At 40.4% G+C, this 12308-nt stretch overlaps 1 protein-coding gene across 1 annotated transcript in view; it reads right to left on the reverse strand.

Annotated features, from left to right (window-relative positions):
- Positions 1-5103, reverse strand: part of TOGARAM2 (TOG array regulator of axonemal microtubules 2) — a 73234-nt gene extending 68131 nt beyond the window's left edge. The window contains exons 1-2 of the mRNA XM_051973598.1: positions 4828-5103; positions 3526-3737 (exon numbers count right to left, since the gene is read on the reverse strand). Of these exons, the coding sequence (XP_051829558.1) occupies positions 3526-3737; positions 4828-5080 (465 nt within the window). The 5' untranslated portion in view covers positions 5081-5103. The remainder of the gene's footprint in view (positions 1-3525; positions 3738-4827) is intronic.
- Positions 5104-12308: the final 7205 nt, after the last annotated feature.

A 12308-nucleotide genomic window follows, 5' to 3' on the forward strand; every position in this document is an offset into this window, starting at 1 on the left:
ACATTAGTTTCCTATTACTAATAATAGCAACTTATATTTATCTATGTAAATATCATATGCTTATATAATATGTATAAGTATATGTATATATTATAATAATTATGTAAATATATATTTATATCTAATATGTATATATATAAATATATGGAATGTTAAAATTTATAAAATGCTTAACATCATTCTCATCATCTTCCTCCTCTTTCCCTTCCTAGTCATTCTCTTCCTCTTCCAGGTCACCTTGATAGGCAGCATTTAAATAGTACTTTAAGATTTGCTAAGTGCTTTCTGCATTCTATCTCATTTGATTATCTACCTGATCCCATTTATTCCTCATAACAACTCTGTGAGGTGGCTGAAGTGAGAAAATTGAGGTCTAAGGAGGTAAAGTGATTTGTCCAAGTTCTCACAGACAGTAAATGTCTGAGAGAGGATGAAAACCTGGCCTTCTTGAGCCTAGGTCCAGTATTCTAATCTCCCATTTCACATTATTCCCTACTTTATTTCTTTGGGTCTCAGTTTCCTCATCTGCAAAATGAGGGATTAGACCTGTTAGCCTTGACAGTCTCAGCTCCTATGGTCTACCTCATTCCTAATGCAACCCTCATTTTTTCCATTGCTGAATTGTGTGCTGTAAAGTCACACAAAAGTTTAACCTAAGACAGGCATCCATTAATCAATCAATAAGCATTATTAAGTTTAGAAAAAAAAAAAACTTCATGCCTTTTTCTGTGATAAAAATTGACTATTACACATCTTCTATGCCAGAAAGCACATTTGTATTAGAGATGGTCTAGTTCAGACAGAGTTACTTTTATTCTAGATAAATATTTATTAGTTCCAATCTTTCATCCTAATAGGCGAACAAAGCAAATCCCAGGTACTAAGTGACTTGACCAAGTTCACATGGCCAGTTGGTCCTAGAGAGAGCTGGGATAGAAGCCAGATGTCCTTCCTGGTGAGGCTGCCTTGTCTTCAAATTAGGATCTTCTATGTTACTGCTATTATTTATTATTTCTATGTTACTGTGATAAATGATGAATATGAATATGAAATGATGCACATATAAAGTGATATAGAGCAAACTAATTATACATTTCATAATAATAAAATCTGATAAGTACATGGGAGAGAAATATAAGGGGCCCCAGGAGGATATATGATGCTACTGTTGTTAAATCATTAGAGTTTATATATGATTATTTTCCTCCTTTTTAGTAAACTACAAATCATTTGGAATTTATAGTTTTACGTATTGTTTGACTTCACTGTGGTTATTAATTGTATAATAAATATTTTTAAGTTAAGGAAAATATTTGGACCTTGTAGAAAACAGGAATTACAATCTCTTTGGATTTACTTTTATAGAACATGAGGCCCGGTCCCCCACCTACCCACCAAACGCACACATAGTACTTCACCTTGTGTTACTTCAGGGACATGATGCAGTGAAAAGAGGGAGGAGACCCAGTCAAATCCTTGTTCAAATCCTAGTCACTTACAAATGAGATATTAGGCAAGTCACTGAATTTATCTGGTTTTTCTCAATAATAAAATGAAAGTTTTGGAATAAAGCTCAAAGGTTCCTTTCAGATCTCAATTTTATGATCCTATAATTTGACCACTCCCCCCAAAAAATGATTCTTTATACCCAAGATGGACCAGGTTAAGCTATGCTAAATCTATATCTGGAAATTCTTCTGGCTGAAGTAAGGATTGGGCAAGATGTAGCCAACAGCTTTTAAGAAAGAATATGCAAAAATCTGAATCAAGGTCTAGTGCACACATGCTGAGGTTGGCCATTTGAAGATCTGTTCAACCAAGTGGTCAAGTAAGCTGGAGGTCAACCCTAAGTACTCCAACATAGGAACAGGTTCTAGGTTTGAGACAAGACACATATGGGAAGAAGACAAAGGCTTGATTGGAACAGCCAAACTAGGTGAGACTAGAGAAGGTTGTGGCAGGTACTGACCAAGATCAGACTGGGACCAAGGAACTAAATAAGGTAGAAAGGGAGAGACCAGGCCAAGATCAAATGTCACAGCTTAAAATCTCTCCCCAGAGGAGTGAGCTGTTCCCCACCACCACCAAAAAAAAAAAAAAAAAAGCTTATTCTGACAAGTATTGCCTTTTAATAGGAGTAGCACACCCTAGCTAAAGCACCCCTGGGAGGTCTTCAAAAAGCAGTCAGTCAATCAATCAGCATCAATCAATCAACCACCTACTTGTGCTAAGTGCCAGGAATATGAAAATAAAAATGAAATAGTCCCTGCCCTCAAGGATCTTATAGTCTACCAGACATAATATGGCCTCTGTAAGTATCCCTAAGTACCTCTAATGAGATCTGATGGACTTGACTTCTTTAGGTCCTTGTGGGGTAATTGAGATCCAATTCCTCTCCTGGGATCACGACAGATAGGAATGTGATAGAGCTTTTACTCAGGGCCCTGACCTTTCCCTTCTTTAATTATCCTAAGTCTTGGCCAACTTTAGGTCCAGCACTCATCACTTCTCCATACTGCCTTTTCTGGGTCTTGGTTCCCTCGTCTGCAAAATGAAAGGAAAGAACTGGATGGCCTCTAAGGTCTCTGGCTATCCCTAAATCTAAGCTCCAGTGGATTACTGTATCCCCAGAGACTTCCTCACTTTCTCATTGCTAAAATGTATCCAGTATGATCCCACAAAAGTTTGACTCAAGATGGGAATCAACAAGCACCTATTAAGTGCCTGTGTGAAAACTTTAGGAAGAATGGAGCTACTTTATATCTTTCTCTAGAGTGAAAATGACAACTACATGATCTCCTCTTCCAGAAAGTACATTTGTAGCAGAAAAGATGTAGCCCAGACAAAATTATTTTTATCCCGGATAAAACATTTTTCAGTTTCAATGAGGTACAAGAGGTAGACAGCCCTAGCATTCAAAATGGTGAAATCTTTCTCCATAGAGTTTCAGAGTCTAAAATACCTGGGCCTTTAAAGCAACCTTAAGCACCTTTGATTATGCTTTGAGTTTAGGGATGGCAGAAGGCAGGTAGGACAGAGAAGTCAATAATTCTCCCTCCCACTTGGAACTGATAATGCATCAAATTAACATCCTTTGTCAAAGCTTTCAGTACATGTTACCTATCAAGGCTCAAGTGCTCCTTCGTTGGAAAAGTCTCTCTTGAAACTAATTGTTCTCTTCACCTCTTGAAGGCAATTTGTATGTATAGCCTGTGTGTTTCTGAGAGCATGTTGTATCCCCCCAATGAAAGCAGGGATTATCTATCTCACTTTTATATTTATATTCCTAGTGTATAGCACCAGTGCTTGGTATACTGTAGATGCCTAATAAATGCATGTTACTTGATTAGTTGATGACAGATTACAGGAAAAATGAAAAAAAAATCACATAGACAAATAAATGGGTGGATAGACAGAAAGCACCCACAGAGAGATCAACTTCAATGTTGGTTAATAGAAGATATTTACTCCAGGAAGAAAGAAATAGGTGTTACAAACTCAAAATGGTAGATCATACATTATTACCTCTTGGGCAGCTGGAGTTGCCCTTAGCCGACCCTTGCTAATCCTTTGTGGGGCTGAGCCATTCTCCAAAGACCCTTTGGCCTCTGGGGTGGTGGGGATGCTTTGGATGGGAGGCATTGGCCTGGAAACTGTCAGGAATCTCTGAGAGGTAGAGCGGGGCATGGCACTCTTCAGGGAAGTACCTTTAGTAACTCCTCCAGGATCCAAAGAAGCTGCAAAAGGGAAAAAGAGGAAATGAATGGGAGCCAAAAAAAGGGGGAAGGTCTTCCTTTAAAGTGCTTTTCTTGAGAGAAGCAGCATGGCCCTGCAAAAGCTCCTTTTGCCTTGGTCTTCCAAGTATCTATCACAGTGTGAGATGCAGAGTAGTTACTTAATATTTATTAATAAGCATTTGCTTATTCAATCAATCAAGAAGCATTGTTAAACACCACTGCCAGACACTGTACTAAGTTTGAGAAAGGCACAAGCATACTCCCTGCCCTCAGTCTAATGGAAGAAACAGCAGGCTAACAGCTCCAAGTATAAGATAAACCGACAGTACAAAAGGAACAGCCCCACAGCAGTAACAAGAGACCATCTTCCTGGGGAAGACATCCTCAATGAGAAGGAGAGAACAGAAGCTCAGTCCTAGAATAGTCAGCACCAATGAGAATCCCCTGGATTTGGAGCTGCCCATTCTTCCAAAGAACTTTTTCTTTCTTCAGCAGAGCAATTTAAATAAAAAGCTCTGGATTTGGTGACAGAAGATTTGGGTTTGAATACCAGCTGTGATACCCTAAGTGACCTTGGACAAGGTTTCTGCGCCTCCTCATTTGTGTAATAAAAACATTGGATTAAGTGATCTCTAATTTCTTATGACTCTGTGATCCCTGCACTCTACCCACTTTACCTCTTCCCTAGAATTCTAGCCAAGCCCAAGTCAGGACTGGACGCTTCATCCCTGGTTGTTGGAATTCATCAGAGGGACATTTATGGGGAAAACAAAAGTAGAGTCTTTATAAAATCAATCCCCTCTGTCCACTAGTGCTCTTCCCTGATCTCAGAATTCTTGTGGCGCTCAGTCTTTGTCAGTTGACATCCTTGGAGGCCTGGAAGAACTTTGACTTCAAGCTTTCAGATCTAAAAGAGATTTTAGAGATCACCTAATCCTATCCTCCTCACACCCACCCATTTCACAGATAAGGTAGCCATCCCCTAGAGAAGGGAACTACATTGTCCAAGCTCACCCAGCAGCAGAGCTGGGCCAAAACCTGCCTGATTTCCAAGCTTCCCCCTTTCACAAAGCAGAACCACAGGGCGCACCTCGGGGAGAAGCAGACCACCCCTCAGAGAGCCTCCTTTTTTTGAGCTTGTCCTTGATTTGGGTGGTCTCCAAGGCTGCACTGTTGGCTTCCATTTCCCTGACGGTGGCAGGCAGGAGCGGGGGAGCCACTGCAGAATTAGCCTCCGCATTCTTCACATGGCCATTTCTGGACTGCCAAGCCTTTGAGGCAAGACTGGTCTTGAGGCTGGTCAAGTCTCCATTTCTGCCCCACACAGATGACTGCTTTTCCATCTGAACTTTCAGCAGGGACTGGGGAGAGGCTGTGGGCAGATAAAGAAAGATGACTCAGTTGCCTTCCACCTGTTGCAAAATTGAAGATAATCTACAAATGATCTCTAAATATAGTTTTAGAATATAATCAGAATACCTAATGAAGTAAGCAGAATCAAAAAAACTAAAAATATTATATCTACAGATACATGTCTATATGTGTGCACATGTATATAGACAAACATATATGTGTACACATAGATGCACACAAAAACTACAACAATGTAAATTGTTGTAAATCCACCCAGGGCACTTATTGCTCCCTAGAGACCCCTCTCCCTTGGGAGTTTGTTACCTCTAGTGGAGCACAGGACTCTACAAAGGGCTTTTGGCTAGAAGGAGCTACTCACTGGTCACCAGGACCTGGATGGTCACTGAAGTTTCCAACCTGTAACATCTGGTGTTATCTGGAATATCTAGGTTGTTAGACCGAGATAATAGCCGATAATCGATGGTTGAATGTATGTGTATGTATAAACAAATATACATACAAATATACATACATTTAGGTACATACATGTATTATATGTATACATATTATGTATGTATACACACACATACTTGACAATCATTATACACATTTATGTGTATATATAAATATATACTATTTAACCAATAGTTTAATATATATAAAGATAGATATATCTATATATCTAAAAATATATATAAGATATAAACACTTTTGGAAATGTGTAAATGCACATATATACATATATGTGTGTGTATACATACACTCTCTCTTCATCTACCCTGGAAAACATTTTATTTCACTTTAATTCACTCTGTTGGAGACCAATCCACCCTTACCCTCTCCTGTCCATCGATCTCCATAGTCCTGTAGGCTTGAGTTGATATTTCTATTGGGACCGTGGAAGGAGCGGAATCCAGAGCTGGTACTGGACCGGGGGACGCTGCCGCAGTAGACTGCTACAGGAACCCGGAACTTGGCTGGAAACAAAGACAAGGCACATGGGTTTTAGCCCCTCTGGGGATAATGGCTAAAGACATACAAGCTGAGAGGGCTTGGCACCATTCCCAGTGGGCAGTGGGCCAAGGTTCAGGTCCCACTCTGAAAGCCAGACCCAACTTAGCCAGTGGCCGTGGGAAGAATCCAAAAATGGGCCTGTGCCTATAAACTGCCAGGCAAAGGAGTCTCACAGACGATGGATCAATAAGATGAAATTTGCCTTGATTTATTTTTTATGTATCTTGTATGTTCTTATTCACGCACTTGTTGTCTCTTCCTCACTCTTAGAACTTGTTTCTCAAGGAGAGGGGTTATTTCATTTTTTTCTTTGTATGCCCTAGCACAGTGCCTGGCCCTTAGTACAAATTTAATAATTGCTTGTTGATTGACACACATCTTTGAGTCATCTGTATCAAAATGTCCTGCCACCTGTGTCATTGCCCCTCCCTGTATTTTACATCTCCATACTCATCCCTCAGTGCTATGTGGGTGCTAGAGCTGATTTGAGCTTAGAAACCATGTAGTCCGATCCCCTAAGGGCCAGAGAGGCCTTGTCCAGGGTCACCAACAGTTCTTCTAACTTATTAAGCTAGTTTTCTTTCCCAGATATAATTCAGCCTCTGCCACTCTGTGGTTGTAATGGAAGGAGGAGATACTTGACCTAAGCTGAGGATTAACCATCACACCCAGCTCATCCTGACTCAAGGGGAGGAGGTAGAAAACTACCGCACCTGGGAGACTCTTCCCCCTTGGGGCTTTGTTACCTGATGTGACATCATCACGTGTGGCCATGTCTCACGGAGCACAGGACTCTAGAAAGGCCTTTTGGCCAACAGGAGCTACTCACTGGGCATCTGGCCACCAGGACCCGGATGGTCACTGAGGGTTCTAACCTGCAACATCTGGTGGCCTAAACTGGAGAGAAAAAAAAAATACTCTGTTTACTTAAAAAGAAGCAAATACCTCCTTGGAATGGGGCCCTGAGTTGGCCAGCTCCACCATGCTCCATGGAGTGCATGACCTTGTGCCAGAAAAAGGAAGCCTGTGTAAAACAGGTTCAAACTTCAAAGCTCTGTAACTCAGAACCAGGTTTAAATCTGAGTCTAGTAGATGAATCCCCTCAGCCAGTTTTCACTGGCATTAATAAGATCAGACAGTGACCCTTGCCACAATAATGGGGCTTGCCATTTTTGTTACTGAGCAATAGTTCTCTCTTGGGTACTCAACCAGATCAGTCACAGACAGCCCTCTCCTCCAGAAGCAGCCTCTGTCAGCTGTATGCAAAAAGCCAAAAAAAAAAAAAAAAAAAAAAAAAAAAAGAGGGGGAGGTGAAATCTCTCTAATAAACCCATTAAATTCAAATTTTAAAATGTATATATTTATTGACCTATTATGGCACCTATTATGTGCCTGACCCTGTGCAAAATTTTGAAGTATGGAGTTACACAAAGACCAAAATGAAGCAGCCTCGTCCACAGGCTTACATTCTATTGGGAGAAAAATAGCAGGAATATAGATGAGAAGATGTGAAATATGCAAAATAAATACAAAAGCATTTCAGGGGAAGGAGGGGTGATGGGGGCACACTAAAAGAAAAAGGAAGGACTTGAAAGAATCCTTAAAGGGAGCTCAGGACCTCCAAGAAGTGGAAGTGAGAAGGGAAAGTGAGGAATGTGGGATGCCTGGCTTTGAGAAGATACACAGCAGGGAGGTGAAATCTCATGTACTGGGAACAGCAAGGAGGCCAGCTTGGCTAGAATGTAGAGAGGGAGGAAGGAAGAAAGAGGAAACTGGCAGTTATTAAGCACTTGAGATGTGCCAGACGGGCGTATGGTGCACACAGCACCAGCCTGGAGTCAGGAAGACTCATCTTCCTGAGATCAGATGTGACCTCATACACTTCCTCATTTTACCTCAGTTTCCTTTCCTGTAAAATGAGCTGGAGAAGAAATGGCAAATCATTTTATAATCTTTGCCAAGAAAACCCCAAACGGGGTCACGGAGAGTCAAACACAATTGAAAACAATAAAAAAACAATATGTGCCAAGCACTAGGCAGTGTTTTACTAATATCACCTCATTTCAGCGGACAGTAACACGCAATCAGTCTGGAATCAGACTGTGAGGAACATGAATGTGATCAGCACTTGCTAAGAAATTTAACCCAGATAACTCACCTATCACCAAATCACCAATATGATGAGAAGAAAGAGAGTTTAGACATTGCTAGTGAATATTTGATCTCCTTGCTAAATGAAAGATATGAGAACCAAGTTAAATACTGCTAAGTAGCTAAGAACTGCTTCATACCATGATCTTGGAAGGAAAATGGTTAAATGTTATAAAATGTATTGCCTCAAAAAAAAAAAAAAAGAGAGAGAGAAAGTCTGGAGTAAGAAATAAATTTAAAGAAAGCTTGGAAAGAGATTCAATTGAGCCAGTTCATTTATCTATTTATAGATAAAACTAGATGCTCATGAACTGAAAAAAAAAAATTGGAAAATCTCTGTTAAAAGATCTGTTAAAGATTTTAGCAACAAGTTCATTTCTCTATTAAAAAAGATGTCCGGCCAACCACAAATTCAAAATGAAATGATGAAACATATTATCCACTTCCAGATAGAGAGGTAATTGCCTCAGAATTCAAATTAAAGTATATTTTTTTTCTTTCTTTGCTTTTTTGGGGGGAAGGGGTGGAGAAGCATGGTCAAAGTGAATATTTGTTTTCCTCAACTATACATATTTGTAGCAGGTTTCATTTTTCTTGCTTTCTCAATAGGGAGGGAAGGAGAAAAGGGAGAAAGAGAATTCAGAACTGACAATAAAACTGAATTTTTAAAAAGGTGTCCAAGATTATTAATAACCAGTGATCCTTATGTTGTCATCTATCTCTATAAAAATTTATATGAGTAGTTTTCACACCAATATTGGGGACACATATAAGATTGGGTGAGAGACTTATAGAATACAAGATTCTACTATACTTATTGATTGTTGATAATTTAAAAAAAAAAAACTCTTTGATTCAATTAAAAAAAAATGTGGTCTTCTCCCAAAAAAATGTCTTCTGTGCAATGTCCGAATGTCTTCTATGTCAAACTCTAGGTACATGTCAACAAGGTGTCTTCTATGTATATGTCAATCACACAAGATGACATGAAAGATGTAAATAAGATATTTTGATCTTCTGAATATCAATTTTAAGAAAGGTATAAAATAGCAAGATGTATGCTCACCCAGAAATGTTTACTGCTGTCATGGAAGATGTCCAATACAAAGTCTATGTGGAAGAGGAATTATCTTTAAATGGGAAGGTCCTCTGAGTGCTCATGTTGGTAGATGACGTGCTGATTGCGTCAAGCTTCAGAACATTGTAACGCCTCCTAAATGAGATCCATAATCACTTGAGAGTTTGGCCTAGCTACAGAGGAAAACTTGATGAGTAAAGAAGGTTTTTTAGTCTATGTTATAATGTGCAACTGTTTAGACAAACTATAGAACTGAGCTATCAGTAATATTTTATACAAGCCTCATGCAGGGACAATGAATCAGATTCTGAATAAAATAGGAGAAGAGCTAGTAATCTACTCTTCGGAAAAGTATAGTCTTTTTGAGAACCCTAGCTTCTCCTTAAAACAAAAATTATTTTAACATCTATACTCTTTTCAGTGAGGAAAATGATTGCAAATATTGGAATATCATAACCTCCAAGGTTACAAAAAGAGTGCAATGTGTACTTTTTTGTAAAGGACACACATTAATGAGACAGGTAGTCCATCTGATATGTCATAATGACTTCTCAAAATCATTGTGAAAATAAAGTAGGATTGTATTTGTAAAAGACTTTGCAAATCTTAAATTACATAAAATGCTAGCTATTATTATTGTCCTGTTATTATCAAACACCCCAGGAAAGTCTGGACATCATATTCCTCATTTGTAACTCTCCTGAAGAAGCTTTGGGACTTTTCTGTAATGCAGGTAAGTTAAGAGTACAGGAAGGGACCATCTTTCTCCCTATCATGGTGAGAAAACTGTGCAAAGAAGATAAAAGTAGGAAGGAACTATTTTACCTAATCCCCTCATTTTACAGATGAGAAAACTGATATTAGCTATGCTGGGATAATACGGATAATACTTGTGTGATCTTGGACAAGTTACTTCTCTGAGACTCAGTTTATCCATCTGTAAAACTGAGATAATGAGACTTGTACTACCTACCTCATAGGATTACACTTACGATCTCATAAGATCCTAACAACAACCCTATGAGATGGATGCTTTTATAATCATCATTTTACAGTTGAGGAAACTGAAACAAATAGTGGTTAAATGGCTAGCCCAAAGTCATACAGCTGATAAGGTAAGTGTCTGAGGCAGAATTTGAACTCGGGTCCTCCTAACTCTGAGGCAGATAAGCAGTTCAATGATTGTAATTCAAATCTGACCTCAGACACTTACTAGCTGTGTGACCCTGAGCAAGTCACTTTACCCTGTTTGCCTCAGTTTCCTCATCTGTAAAATGAGTTTGAAAAGGAAATGACAAACCACTCTGATTTCTTTTGTCAAGAAAACCCCAAATGAGGTCACAAAGAGTCAGACAAAAGTGAAATGACTAAACTTTTTGCTTCCAGAACCAGGGCTCCATCCACATGAGCCATTGAGGTCTATGTCAGGGACACTTACAGGACTAGTCAGCCAATAAGCATTTATTAAGTACTCATTGTATGCAGAAGCTGTAGCAAACTTGGTGGGACTAGGATTAAATCAACTCGCAGGACTCTTCCTCATTAGATAGCACAGCATGACCCCGCAACTCCTCCTTATATAAAAGAAAGAAACTGGGAGGAGGAAGAGGCTCATTACCAATTCACTTTTCCTAAATTATAGCACTTCTTTTCCGGGAAGGCTGACCCTTTAGAAGCCATGTAAAGCCTGCTTGCGGAAGTCTGTCCCCAGCTTCGCACCAGCCACTCTCCTCACCCCTTTCTTCTCTCCCTCTCCCTGCCCCCCCCCATCTCATTCCCATTCCCCACACGCACCCAGAGGGCGGACAGGGCTCCTAGCAACAGCTTTGGTCAAACACACAGCCAGCCAGTCCTCTGGGCTGGGCTGCCCCAAACCCCAGCAGGGACTCCAGCTTTTCTCCTTCCTTCCCCATCTTACTCTCAGCCACTCCCCATCCCCTTTGCCTGACTCACTCCATAGATAGCCAACAATTCTGGCTTTATAGAGGGAAGGAATAAACTCTAGCTTTTCCTGGCATCAGTAACACAAGCATCTTGCAATCCACAGACTGATGAAAGAGCCTGAAATTCAGGTGTGTGCACACACACTCACACACACACACACACACACACACACACAGTCACACACACATTCACACTCACACACTCTCACATACACACACTCACAAGCTCATATACATTCACATACACACACACACTTACAGGCTCACACACATTCACATACACACAGAAACACACACATATACACACTCACACTCCCACTTGATGCAGTTCTAGGGGCAATCAGAGAGTTGTGGAAATCCTCTTTGGGTCAGAGGCGCAGGTCCTTTGTGAAAGAATTCACAAACCCGAAATATCAAATGGCAAAAATGGAAGTTTATTGTAGGGTGGGAAGTCAGCTTTGCTAGGAAGACCGACTTCTGGCAAAGTCCTATTAGGGAAATGGAGGCTGGCACTGAGAAAAGAATGTCTTCTCAGCGGGCAGGAGTCCTGGCAGTTATGCCAAAGAGGCAAAGCATATTACTTTGGGCCTTCCGCAAAGAATGAGTGAGCAGAAACCTATTTTATGAGCAGATCTTGGCAGGGGACTGAGGGCAGTTTGAGCTGATCCAGGATCTCCCAACTGAAATTACTTTGAAGGCTTTTTCAGCCTAAATTTGAATGAGGATCCAGCTGTCAATGGGGGTGACTTGCCTTAGAAATGGCCCAATCAGGAGGATATGCTCTCATAGACTCTGTAGTCTTGGGGAGGGGGAGGGGGGATAGGAGAAGGGGGAGAGTCAGGAATCAAAGGGGACAGAATTTCAGAGTGTTCATTTTACAGATCAAAAGGGAACAGTTTCACACCTTTGTCATCCCACACACACACACACACACACACGCACATACACCCTCACTCACTCACACACACACACACACACACACACACACACACTCACATGCCCAGAGTGTCAGAGGAAGAAGAAGCATTCCGT

Source organism: Antechinus flavipes, chromosome 2 (assembly GCF_016432865.1).
Source record: "Antechinus flavipes isolate AdamAnt ecotype Samford, QLD, Australia chromosome 2, AdamAnt_v2, whole genome shotgun sequence".
Classification (NCBI taxonomy): domain Eukaryota; kingdom Metazoa; phylum Chordata; class Mammalia; order Dasyuromorphia; family Dasyuridae; genus Antechinus; species Antechinus flavipes.